This window comes from Sinohyriopsis cumingii, chromosome 4, assembly GCF_028554795.1.
Source record: "Sinohyriopsis cumingii isolate HCF-2022 chromosome 4, ASM2855479v2, whole genome shotgun sequence".
Lineage (NCBI taxonomy): Eukaryota > Metazoa > Mollusca > Bivalvia > Unionida > Unionidae > Sinohyriopsis > Sinohyriopsis cumingii.
In genome coordinates this window covers 18,746,661-18,761,221 of record NC_142964.1, presented here as the reverse complement: position 1 = coordinate 18,761,221, position 14,561 = coordinate 18,746,661, and the positions used below count along the sequence as shown (strand labels likewise).

At 34.4% G+C, this 14,561-nt stretch overlaps 1 protein-coding gene across 1 annotated transcript in view; it reads right to left on the bottom strand.

Annotated features, from left to right (window-relative positions):
- The window catches only part of LOC149800708 (uncharacterized), a 150,871-nt gene extending 137,121 nt beyond the window's left edge, over positions 1 to 13,750 (bottom strand). Inside the window, exons 1-2 of the mRNA XM_089954753.1 lie at positions 13,664 to 13,750; positions 3,887 to 3,950 (exon numbers count right to left, since the gene is read on the bottom strand). Coding sequence (XP_089810879.1) covers positions 3,887 to 3,938 — 52 coding nt within the window. The 5' untranslated portion in view covers positions 3,939 to 3,950; positions 13,664 to 13,750. The remainder of the gene's footprint in view (positions 1 to 3,886; positions 3,951 to 13,663) is intronic.
- Positions 13,751 to 14,561: the final 811 nt, after the last annotated feature.

Genomic DNA, 14,561 nt, shown 5'->3' with positions numbered 1-14,561 from the left:
TCCATTTTCAATAATCCAATAAGGACCACAACTATTTTGTACTTCTATTGCTACAACAAATACAGCAAAATAAAATGAGAATCCTTGGAAGTGACTAACACTCTTTTGGCAAAAACAATTTCCAGAAATTCAAGATAAGACAATTTCTTTCTTTTCACCACTGAGTGTTGAAACCATTCCTGCTATTCTTCAGCAATAAGCAATAACTGTTTTACAAGACCTTCAAATCAGCTGCTGTGGTTCACATACTGGCTGTCAGCTTGGTACCATTTTCATTTAGGACAAAGTGGACATCATTTTAATTTAGTAGTCATATGGTGAAAACTCCATGTCATAATAATAATCCATTCATGGGAAGCATTGACAGTAAGATTTTTAAGATTGTTGACATGGCAACCATATTGGATGTATGACATCTACCATATTCATTTAAGACTATATTATATAGTCTTACAGTGCCGGTGTACCATAAACTACATTTATGGCCAAAGGAAGAAGAAATCTATTGATGGAAACCTCCATGATGATAAAGCCATCTATCTGGAGTGGGGATTAGATAACAATATTTTCAAGATATGACCTTTCACTCAGTAGGAATAACAATAACAAGGTTTTCAAGATGGCTGCTGTGGTGGCCATGTTGGATATCAGATCAGCACAATTTTTAATTTGGACCAAGCAGAAATAATAAAAAGTCTTTTAGTGAAAACCACATGCTGATAGGAGCAGTAGATATGGCAAAGATTTTGAAGATGGCCATTGTGGCTGCTATATTGGCCATGAGAAGTTTACCAATTTTCATTTTGCACCAACTAGACACTATAAGAAGTCTATGAAAACCCCATGACCATCCTGTCTGGAGAAGTTATGACAAGGTCTTAATGATGGCTGCCATGTTGAACATCAGATCAGCATCATTTTCATTTGTACTGAACTAGATGTGACTAGAAGTTGTTTTTTTAAAGTGAAAACCACAATCTCATATGATTGTTCATATAGATGGATTAATGACTCTAAGAATTTCAAGATGGCTAATCTGGTAGCCATATTGGACATCAGATCAGCACAATTTTCTTTTAGGATGACTTAGGCCCATCCATTCAGGCGGTGTAGCAATAACACGATTTTCAAGATGGCTGCCACAGCAGCCACACTGGACAAGAGATTTGTACCACTGCTATTTAGAACCAAGTAGACATGATAAGAGATATTTTTAGTGAAATGCTCATGTTGATTTGACCATCCAATCAGGAGGAGTAGTGATACTGTAATAGGATTTTCAAGATGGCTGCTGTGGTGGCTATAATTGCATTTCAGATTAACCCAATTTTCATTTAGGATCAACTATGCACCATAAGAAGTCTTTTAGTGAAAACGCCAAGTTGATATGACCATTCATTCAGAAGGTGTAGCATTTTAAAGATTTTAAATAGAGCTGCCATAATGGCCATCATCTGAGCCTCACATCAGTACTATTTTCATTTAGGAACAACCAGACATTTAAAAAAGACTTTTACTGACAATTCAATGAAGAGATGACCATCCATTCAGGAAAATCAGCAATAACAAGACTGTCAAGACTGCTGCTATGGTGACCACACTGGATGTCAGGTCAGCACTATTTTAGGTTAGGACCAACTAGACCAGTAGTTCATAACACCAAATCAAGGTTGTGAGGACATTCTGGATGGTCATTGAGGGTCACCAGGATTTGTTAATTTAGGGTGGCAAAACATTTCAAAATGTGAAAATGGGATCATCAGGTTCAGAAAAAACTATTTTCAGGGTCATGGCCAAAAAATGTTGGTAACCACTCATCTAGACCATGGGATGAATGTGTCTATACAGTTTCATGGCAATGCTCCAAGATGTTTAGGAGGAGTACTAAAGACTTGCACTTAAGGAGAGATGGATAGCACATGACAGACAACAGACCATCCTACAAAGTCTTCTGGATTAAGACCAGTAGAGCAAAAAATTATCACAACAGAATCATAGGTTTATTACAATCATCATGTACTACCTGTCTTAGCACTCCAACATCAATGTCCAAATATCAAAAACAGAGGCTGGAAGGGTCAGATGAAATTCTGTCTAATATGGGGATAAAAATAAATAATTTACAAGTCTTTCAACATCTTAAAAATAACTTCCTCATGTCATCAGTGTAACTGAAGTTTTCTCAAGCAAATTCTTTTTTTTCTTCAGACAAGCCCAGTGGGCATCTCAGTTAGAAGACAGGACAGGCCCAATCTGAAATCAGAGGGTCCCCATGTGTCAGGTTATCAGATTTTGTAGCACTGGTGCTCGAAAGGATGACTAATGTACAGTGCCATCTGTCTTACCTGACAAATGTACTCTTAAGGATGACCGATGTACAGTACTATCTGTCTTACCTGACAAATGTGCTAGTAAGGATGATTGATATACGGTACTATCTGTATTACATGACAAATGTGCTAATAAGGATGATTGATGTACAGTACTATTTGTCTTACCTGACAAATGTACTCTTAAGGATGACTGATGTACAGTACTATCTGTATTACCTGACAAATGTGCTAGTATGGATGATTGATATACAGTACTATCTGTATTACCTGACAAATGTGCTGGTACGGATGATTGATGTACAATACTATCTGTATTACCTGACAAATGTGCTAGTACGGATGATTGATATACAGTACTATCTGTATTACCTGACAAATGTGCTAGTACGGATGATTGATATACAGTACTATCTGTATTACATGACAAATGTGCTAATAAGGATGATTGATGTACAGCACTATTTGTCTTACCTGACAAATGTACTCTTAAGGATGACCGATGTACAGTACTATCTGTATTACCTGACAAATGTGCTAGTATGGATGATTGATATACAGTACTATCTGTATTACCTGACAAATGTGCTGGTACGGATGATTGATGTACAGTATTATCTGTATTACCTGACAATTGTGCTAGTACGGATGATTACATTTGAAATGCTGTCCATAATAAAAGCTAAATTAACAATGAAAAAGTCATCAGATTTGCAAAGATTGAAGACCACTGACTACTCTTATCAAATACACATGAAGTTTACATTGGTGAGTGAATTTGTTTTCAGTATTGTAAAATCAGTAAAATCATATCCATTTTCTGCAATGTATATTTATTCAAAGCAGGTTAAAAATCCCTAAAGCTTTCTGAGGTCTCGTGTGCTTTACAATGACCTGATAAAAAAATTTCACTGGATTGTAACAACGATTATTAAAATTGTAAGCAAATTTTTCCTTTTAACATTATCTTATAATGGACTGTTACACAACCATATCATTTTTCATCCAATCTCTTCCAAGTTTTACAGTCTTACAATAAACTTAGGTGACAAGTGACATCATACTGATGATGTCATAAAATAATGATCGCACCATTTCTAGCTTCGCAGTAAGCAGTCCAATTTTACAAATGAGGACATTATTAATGGAAATCATGTGAACCTGCTTTCTTAATTTTATGCACAAATGAAACACCTTAGTAAACAATACCTGTCCATAAAGAACAATTTTCACTGTTATGAAATAAGATTTTTACATTAAATTTAATGATATTGAATAAATTATTCCATTCACTTTGTTCTTAAAATGTATTAGTTGCTTTGATTTGGTTTGATGTGTTACAAAACAGGAAGATAAGTATGTTAATTCATGTCAAGGCAAAAGGACATAAAGTGCCTTGCTCAATGACACACCAAGGTGGCTGATCTGGTTTGATCTGATGGCAGATTTTCCCTTCTGGTCATGAGTCTTGCAATAAAGTCCTTATTGTAAGCTAGACAGATAGAAAAGACACTTACACAAATCAGAGTAAAAATAAAATAAATCTTGCCACTTACTTTCTTCAGGTTCCATAGATGGTTCTGCTAACTTTATGCCCCGCCTTGCCATCACATCAGCTATCTGAAAAATATGAAAATGATGCAGTCAGTGGGTAGAACAAAAGTGATGTTTGTTTTCCCAGTCCAACCAGACCCTGATCAGTTCAATTCAACCAGACCCTGATCAGTCCAGTCCAACCCTGATCAGTCCAGTCCAACCAGACCCTAATCAGTCCAGTCCAACCAGACTCTCATTTATTTCTGACAGTCATTTGTTTCTGAGAGATCTAGTCCTGGGCAAGTATCTAGTTGAGCAAACTTCAATGACCATTATGTGATAGTAGACTTTAATCAATGCTAATCTGTACAGTTCAATGTGAATTTACATGTGCAAATATGGTAATACTGAAATGAATAAAAAAACCAGTACAGGAAATATTGCTTCTGGAAGTGAAAGATATTTTTGCTTTCTGAGAGTTAGAGAAAATTTTACAGTACAGCTTTAATTTGCATCTGGAACAAGGCATTTAGATTGTTTCATCTAGAAAACAAGGACAATTCATTCATACTGTATGATAAAAATCACAAAATTTCACTCAGCCTCGACTGCTTTGGTGACCTAGTGGTTGGAGCATCCACCGTGGATGTGGGAAGTCACAGGTTCAAAACCTGGCAGAGTCAAACCAAAGATTTATAAAATGGTACTAACTGGTGCATCGCTTGGCGCTCAGTATTAAGGGGTCAGTGTTGAGACTGGTTGGCCTGGTGTCAGAATAATGTTACTGGGTAACACGGGGTGTCCTCGTTAATAATGTGGTCTACATTACTTTCACACCTTACGGTTCAACATACTGTGAGATGCACTTCATCAATATACATGTAGTCTTGATGAGAAACCTAAAAGATTTGGACTCCCTCTCGCTCTCATAGAATCCTAATTTTTCTTAATGGAAAAACAGAAGTCAAGAGTAAGTACATTGTTGGCAAAAACAGTTGAGATGCTATGTTGTTTCAAACATCTTATACTATTTGAACCAATATGGTAGTGAATGTGGCAAAAATTAGTAATACTAAATGCTGAATAATTTGTTGAATCGGGCAAAAATTAGTAAATACTAAATGTTGTATAATTTGCTGAATGGGACAAAAATTAGTAAATACTAAATGCTGAATAATTTGTTGAATGGGGCAAAAATTAGTAAATACTAAATGCTGAATAATTTGTTGAATGGGGCAAAAATTAGTAAATACTAAATGCTGTATAATTTGTTGAATGGGGCAAAAATTAGTAAATACTAAATGCTGTATAATTTGTTGAATGGGGCAAAAATTAGTAAATACTAAATGCCGAATAATTTGTTGAATGCCAGGCAAAAATTAATAAATACTAAATGCTGAATAATTTGTTGAATGGGGCAAAATTCTGTATATATGCCATAATTATTATAGCATTTCCAGTCAATTCTTTAAGTTAATTGTCATGTCAACTTTGTTGACATTACTAATAATTATCATTATTAAACTAATAATAGTAACTATGGGTGACAGACTTCTGATACTTTCTATTCTAAATTAAGTGATAAATAAATTTTGGATAATAATGGCATAATATTAGAATAATAAATAGGGCTGCCATTAAATGGATGGCAAAATGTGGAGCATAAGTTTCTGCATTTTAGATGTCACATTCTATAAATCATGGGAACAAACTGAATTCATAACTTTATACTTTACTTTACCAACAATGCAAAATTATGCAGACACAAACCCTGAACAAAGTATTTGGAAACTTTGCTTATAGACAAAGTAAAATGGACTAGTGTCATTCAAGGACTTGAAAAAAGAAAATGCTGCATTTTGTCAGTACACTTAAGGTTTCCTTTAAGCAAATTAGATAACACTTTGTTGACAACCATAACAGGAAATTAGCTAAGAAAACAAGATTGGCCAAATCTTGATTTAGAGAGGACCACACATTGGGCTATCCAATTTTTTTAACTCCAACAGTACAGTCAGTGCAAGCTCTTGACAATCAGAAAGTTTCTGGGTAATTTTGAGATGAGGGCATTGAGGAGGAAAGAAAATTTCAATAAGTAATTGTTTACAATCAGTGCATTAAGAAAGCGTATGACTTACAAATTCACAAGCCTTGACTATAATTCCACTAGTCATGACTCTATGTGCCCTGAGGACTAAAATATTTACTATTATTTTGACACTATGTTGAAATTACTGTACTTTAATATGAAACGATTTTTTTTTTAAAACTACATTAAACTGACTCATGTGTTTATTTTCCTCTCAAAATATTTCATACCTAGCAAATGTTGCCCTTCAGGTCCTTGTGTCAACTATTGTCCAACTGCTTCAGTGTTCAGAGGATTTTGTTAGACACCGGCACAGGGAAATTCTCTTTACAAAAAATCAACCGCCCCAGCTTAAAGTCAATTTGTGCAAGAAGGACATATTTTTTAGCATTATTTTGATACTGAACTCCCTCCCTTCCAGAAAAGAAAATGGTTGGCCCCTTATATTTGTGATATTGGTCACTGAACACTTATTCACATTTGGCTGAAGAATGAATCAAACAATAAGGTTTCCAAAATTTTTACAATTTCCACATGCTTGTTTGGAAAATTCAGAATAACTTAACCACAGCTCTGCTCTTGCAAGTTCTTACTGGCTTCGGGTTCATGTACAAGTTCATCCTGATTTATATGTATGGATAAATATTTGGAGGCTTGGGAGTACGTTTATTTTAATAAAGCTACAAACATCTCCAAGTATATTGCTTATTAGAATTTTCCCTCATCCACAGAATATATATTTTGGAATTTTTTTTATTTTCAGCAATATAACACTGCCTTCATCTGCAACTACTGTTGATCACATAACTTTTAATGGTTGCATGATATGAAGAGACTGGTGTAGATGGGTAGTAATTCAAGCCCCTCATCCCTATTTAGTGCTGGCCTCCACTGTCTTATGTCTTAGTGACTCTGTCACCTTTCCTTTTCCATGTGTTTTCATCAGATGTGATGAATTTGGTCTGATTTGGAATGAAGGAATGTCCCATATTGCTGCAGTGTTCATGTATTACCTAAGACTCTCTAATGACATGTTCCTTAATCCTTTTTAAAATTCAACCTGTTTCACCACTATAGTCATTCTCACAATCACTACATTTGATATGATAAACCACACCACATTTTTCATAATTTTCCGTTTTGTCCTTCACATGTGTAAGTTGTTCTCTTAATGAATTGTATAGTTTGTGAAATATATATTAACCCCATATTGTCCATTTGAATCCATGTTTCTTGATCAAAGTTGAAATAGAAATGAAGTCAGACAGGTACGGATCTTATTTATTATCAACCTGTAGAAGCAGCAGCTACAAGTTCATAATTAGTATGTGTGCTAGAACTGTGCATGAATAAAAAATAGTATTTATCATCTCTTTTTGAACTAAACAGACTTAAATATACAGTGTGTAAAGATCTCAGTTCCTTTATGTTGAAAATATCATACTGGGGGCTTTGATATATTGCTTATCCCCAGGCTCAGCTTAACTGTCAATCACAGATATTACTTGAAATATTTAAGTTTAACTAGCAACGTATTACCAAGTCAACGTGAGTAAAGGACAGCTTATTACTATTCATTCTGTTAGTGGTAATTACAGGTAACCGCCGTGAGTGAAATACATAGAACAAATAGCATTGTTCCGCCTTCATACTGGAAACATGCTTCACCAGTACTCAAAGGAAACTTTTTTTTAGATGCAGGCCCCAGGCAGGTGACTTAAATAAACTCACAAACCCTGACTGAAATTCCTCAAGCCCAGACTGCAATTTCCACATGCCCATAATGTCCCCTTTACTAATATTATCACCCAACATTGCAATAGTTACAATTCAAATATAAATTCAATAGATGTCAAAGGGGTTTGAAGGTAATGCAAGTGTCATTAGTGCTGATCACTACAATCACTGGAGACTGGATGGTCCTGGTGTTCAAACTTTCTGCTGGATTCACTGAGTGAATCCTGGTTAGAACAGTGTTGCTGTATGTCGAAGTGTTGTTTGCAGTATGTGGAAAGAATAGCCCCCTCCCCCCATATCATTTTTTTCCTAGGCATGCTTCACAAAGTAAAACTCCGTGAACCAAGAGTTCAAAAACTTATTTTTTGGGGACTTTGCTGATAGCTAATTACTTCCTAAATTGGCTTAAAAATTTACACATGAACACTATTCCAACAACTGAAATGATCATGTTTTACATTATATATATGCAATAAAATCCAACTTCAAAGAAATATGACCAAACGGATTCTTAGTACATGTACATATGACAAAAGGGATTTTAGTAAGGGAAAAATTAGAATATCTAGCAGTACCAATATCAGGTTTCTAACTACATGTATTAATATGTGGGGTGTGTGAATATGGGAATTTCAGAGACAGATGTGAGGGAAGCAATGATAAGTCTGGGTAACTAGGTCAGCATCATAGAAACTAATGTAAGTTGGGTGTGAGAACATATCAATACCAAGTAAAGTTTTTCAGTTCAGGATAAGGCTTTGACAAATCTGAGTAAACAGGTCAGCATCATGACGTATCTGGATAACATGGTCATATTTCTGCAGTTTCAGCACCTTTTAGTTATGGTATGATTGCAGAGGGAGCTGTCATTCATCTAGTAATGGTTAGCTAATCATATTCTGTATGTGGGGAAAAGGTGTGTGGATTACGATATGTGTATATAGATAGATACAAGATACAGTGGGGAGAGAGAATGCAGAAGAAGGCAGAAGGACACAAAGCAAAAAGAAAAGCAGAAACAGGGCAGAGAAAGAAAAAGGGACCACAGAGATAAGATGTAGTTGAAAATAAGAATCAGAGATATGCTAGATGGGGAATTAAGAGAAATGATACATAATAGACATAATGGAGTTATAGATATTCTGAGTGGACAAATATATTGAGAAACAATGTAGATAAACAGTGTAGAATTTGGAGAGGTGGACAGAACTTAGTGTCTATAATGGATATAAACAGTAGATTAAAATACATGTATGATTTAGTGTTTAAATTTAGTGTGCCCCTGGTCACTGCCTCACTCCAAAGACAACAGAAAGACCCAATAGGTCAGACAGACCGCACCTAACAGGTCAGAGAAACATTACAGCTCTTCACAAACTTGTCAAAAATATAATACATATGGCTTAAACATTGTCATTCAAGGCAATAATATGTAATAACTTTAGTTCATGTACATGCTAGCATCTTCTTGATTTACCTATCATGGGCTGTTCCACTTCCTGATCCTGCCTATGCAAATTATAGCACAAAGGGCTCACCCACTGCAGCCATCCAAAAACATCTCACTAGCTACTGTCAGCCAATTAAGTAATATGTGAAATGGTGTATTTATAATACCTGACTTCTGACTTCTTTACCTTTAACTGCTGCTGTTTAAACTGGGACAGTTATACATCAGCTCCAGTCATGAATGCTTATGATTTATACAAGCAACATGTAACGAGCATATTCTGAAAACTGTTTTCTTGAAACATGACCATTTCAGGGGTTTTTGGAGTACAAAATCATATTATTAGCATGACACACTATACTTCCATTTGATTAAAATCAGATATCATTTTCACATAGGGCAGTGGTGATCTGATTTAGATTGCGCCATGTTATGGCCTGGTATGTCAGCATCTTGAAAATGCATTTACACATTTCATCAGCGTGATCAAAGTTTCCTAAGGCAAAATAATATTTTTCTTCAACAAGCCAGATGGGCACCTCACTTAGATTACAGGACAGGCCCCATCTAAAATTATAAACTCTAAGAAATCTCAGTCTAATGTGCGAATATATCTAAGTGATTGTTGATAGTTTTTAAGAATGCTGGCTGATTCAGACACTGGCTGATTCAGCCCAAATGACGGGCTTATTCGGCCCAAATTACAGGCTGATTCGGACCAGATAACGGACTGATTCGGACCATGTGAACAATTATAAGAAAAACCGTGTAACACACACATTATTTAGTTTAGTAGTTATTACTGTTTTTGCAGACATACTAAGAGAATATAAAAAGTTGATATTCGGCTTTTAAATTTATGTAAGACAGTTGTTAGCAAATTTCTAACCGAAATCAGAACAAACTCCACATTAACTATAGCATTTAGATTTTTTCAACCAAAATAAAGAATGTATGTATGTATGTATGTATGTATATATATATATATATATATATATATATATATATATATATATATATATATATATATATATATAATAAACTGACAATGAACAGTGCAAAACTAGTATCTAACTTGCCTGAGCACTTTTGACTCTTAATGAGTCTTTTTCTAAGGCAAATACAAAACACAGACAAGACAAACAAATAAAACAGAACAATGGTTATGTTTGCAAAACTTTACATGGCTGTTTCTACAGGAATGAAACATTTAAATTTATATTGTTTCAACTAGTTTATTTCATTCAGCTTGTAATTGCGGATACTGGAAAATATTTTTACTGACATAGAAATCTATGAGCCATTATGACATCTGTTATTTTATGTAAATTTATGTAAGCGCAAATTATATCCAGGATATTTTATTGTTATAGTAGTAATTATAGGCTATTAAGCAAATTTAGAGAATTATTTAAAAGAAAATTTTATTTGTGCATGGCTGTCTTTTTCTAGTCTTCTTGGTTTAAACCACTTGGTTTCAATGTTCTAAGGCGGCGTATCCAGTAAGATTCCTTTTCTTTCCTGGTTTTGGAACTCTAAATTAATAAAATGCAGTCATTTTTGTAAGTTGTATTTTACAGCTGTTATAGCTTCTAAATGAGCTGATAACTGATGTCCCCATTTTATTCTGAAATGAAGCCCTATACTGTCCACAGCTTAAATCTATCAACTGTACTTGTACAGCCGTCAGTAAACTGTGATTGCTACATACAATTGGTAAACAACAAAGATGCTTAATGACACACTTAATTTACTGACCATATGTTATGTCAAAAAGCATGTACAATTTGATCCCAGTGTGTTTATTTAATTAGTAACATCCCCATCGGCAACTAGCTAATACAGACATTGTTTATACAATTGCTGGTTACAATATGGTCATGCTACATAGTTTTTCCATGCACATGATCACGTTATCAATATTGTGTGCAATTAATCCAATTAAGCGCGTTCTGATTAAAGTATGAAACAGGCAGTGATAATCAGACGTGACAATTAGAGCGGCATTTATCAAACAGTCATTCATAAATATAGTAGGAGGCACACTTTCTTCATCATTCTTAAAATGACTGCTAATTGTGTATCCTGTGTGAACCAAGTTCATGCCATTTATATTAAATGTTTTAAGTTATCCACATTCTAAATTCACTTTTACTCAATGACTTCAAAAATGCCTTGCTTGCTCATGCTTATGTTATGCATTTGTCTGTTTTGTCCAATTTGTATTTATATACTGTTTTTTTGTCTTACTAATCATGTTTTCTTGTAATGCATCATTGTTATATGTAATGTCAGTATAAAGCATATTATAGCTTGTGTTAAATTTGTTTTATAAATCATGCCGACGTTAAATAAATCTTATCTTTTCTTATCTTATCTTAGGTGCGTTATACCTTAGTACATGAATAAATAATTTCGTTATAAGTAACAGTACCAATAAAGTTCAGGTATGACTAGATATTATTTTATATTCTGTTTAAAAAAAACAGACAATATAATTCATGTTAATATTTTTCAGATGGCGTACAACAGCAGGGACGATGTTCACAAGTTCCTGAGGAACGTATTTGCATTACCATTCCTTCCGGCAGAGGATATTGCTCCCACTTTTGACCTGCTATGTCAGAAGGGAACTGCGTCAGAGGACCTTATGAAGTACATGGACTACGTGCATGAGAAGTGGATCACCAGCAGCATATGGGATGTGACATCGTTGAGTGTTTACGGTCAAAGTATCCGAACCAACAATGATGTTGAGGGGTGGCACCACCATATTAACAGGCGTGCCAAGAAAGGCAACTTGCCTTTCTACTTGCTGAAACTGCTTTTGTACAAGGAAGCCACCCTTCTTCTCATGCAAGTTAAGATGGTATCTGAGGGTAAACTAAGGAGATACCAACGTAAGCAGACTATCAAATGCCAGGGACGGTTGATGGCACTGTGGAAGTAAAATGCAGAGAAACGGATCTCCACAAGTCAGCTACTGAAACAATGTGCCATCATGTATGGACCATGTTAGTTCTCCATGGCCATATTATGTAAATAAAATTAATTTAAATAATACAATTCTTCTTATTTTTGCGCTTGTACAGTATACGTTATACACTTTCAATAGTAATGTTCATACAGGTAAATGATTCATAATAAATGCAGCTAATGAAAATCACTTATGGTGCTCATTGTTTCAGTAAATATGATTTCTTTAAAGAAATATTCCACATAAATCATGCTTTTAAAAAAAGTCATTAACATACTCAGACTCATACCAGTATATGTAGATGAAAACAAATCATCTGCATTAATTTTTTAGATAATCATTTCTTTCATCAGATTTTGGACAGCCTAGAATCTCTGAATTACTATCAACTTCCCTTTGAAAATGACTACTTGACATGGGTTCAAATGTTTACTTTCTCAGGACACCGTTGTGATGCCCTGGTCAAATCTCAGTGAGTTGTAGATGCTGGCCTTTCAAGTTTAACACTGACATGGGGTGGAGATAAAGGTCAAAGTGACCCTACACAACGACTTTTCTGGCTTAAATGTGATAAAATTTTAATGCTCAATGCATTAAACTTTAAGGTTCAATACTTATTCAAAATTTGACACTTTACAGATAGATTACGAATTCAGAAAAACATTAACAGATGTTGCTAATAAAACAAATATTATTAAAATATAATTCATCTTACGAGGTCCACAAAATTAGAAGCATATAAATGTATGATATTGATGTGTGATATTTTATCGAACTAAATCAAAAATTGTAAAGTGCCTCACTTTCTCCTTTAAGATATAAGTTTTATGTAGTACTATTAGTTACTATAGCAAAATAGACAGTATAAATAAATTCTACATAAATCTAGCAAAGGCATAAACCTACCCAGACCTGTATGTGTGGACACAAATAATGTAAACTCAGATCAAAATGTATGAATAAATGTTGCTGCATGGACACTGTTTTAGCGATTTTTGTCCCCAACAATCTGCATACAATTTAATGATCGATTCCTTAAATGCATATTTGAACTGCTCAACGTACCTGGGAAATAATGAGAAATATCGTGTCTTAAACAAATGTAAGTATCACAAATCTCAGACGAAACTTATTGATATTTCACATGGTCCGAATCAGGCAAAAATTTGGTCCGAATCAGCCAGAAATCTGGCCCGAATCAGACCGTAATTTGGACCGAATAAGCCCGGTCAGAATCAACCATGGTCCGAATCAGCCTGTTACCGTTTTGAATCCAATTCGCAGCTTTTTTCCCAGCAATACTTTTCTTTTTACCTTGATAGATGAAAATTAATTTACTATCACTGTCTTGAATAAAACTGACAACTAAAGAACTTCTGCAAACGGAAAATGTTATATAAAAAAAGTTCCTGAACGTGTGAAAAATGACGTTGGTTGTTTGCCAGCATGGGCAGATAATTTCAAGGACTTACTAAAGAACCGTGTTGCAACTGCATGTTTCACTAAGTTTATATTTATTTGGCTGAATAAACTACAATACTTACATTTTTTGTACCTACAATATTGTGGACGAATTTATGATAAACTCTAGATATTATCGATCTCTGTCCATCGTCAAGACTACCACGTGATGTAAACCAACATGTTTGGCCAGGAAACTATGGTTAAAACAGATACCGGGCTGCGGAAACAATAACCGGGACCGTAATCTAGAGTCGGCTAATTCTAAATTTTGCAAGAATGACATGCAATATTTTATTCTACCGGATCGGAATATCTGCAAATTACCTGTTAACCTTCCAATGTCTAATAATTGCAACTGAATAAATATTGCGGTGAATTCCTTTTGCTGATATTATTTTGGGAAATTTTGTCATGTATCGACATGAGATAATACAAAAATGAAACGCCCAACCACCCCGACCCCAAAGAAAACATACATTTTTACTTTGTATAACTAACGATACACAAGGAATAGCAAAACATCTAAAACTGGTTGAAGTCTTAACATTAAATGCGTTTGTAACAAAAACTCGTCATTTTTTTTTAAAATGCGTATCTCTAACGTATGACGCTTATTTATTAATTGTTTTTTTTATATAAAAAAAAATCGAAATGTAATGAAATGTCAGTTCGGTTGGAAGAGAAATGGTAAAGGAGAAAACAGATTATTACCGTTCTTAAGCATAGTTTTGATAACGCAGTAAAATACAAATCGCCCATACAAATCAAAGTTTAATGCTGACATCAAAGAATGGAAAGATAGGCACCAAATATATTGCATATGAAATAATCATCTGTGTCAAAACTCAATCCAAACTTGTGACAAACTAGCGAAGTAATTTTTACAATGATCTATGAACTAATGTTATGCCTTGTTTAATCAGTTACTTTAAATTATATAATCAAAATATTTGCATGAACAACAACACACGGCGAAAT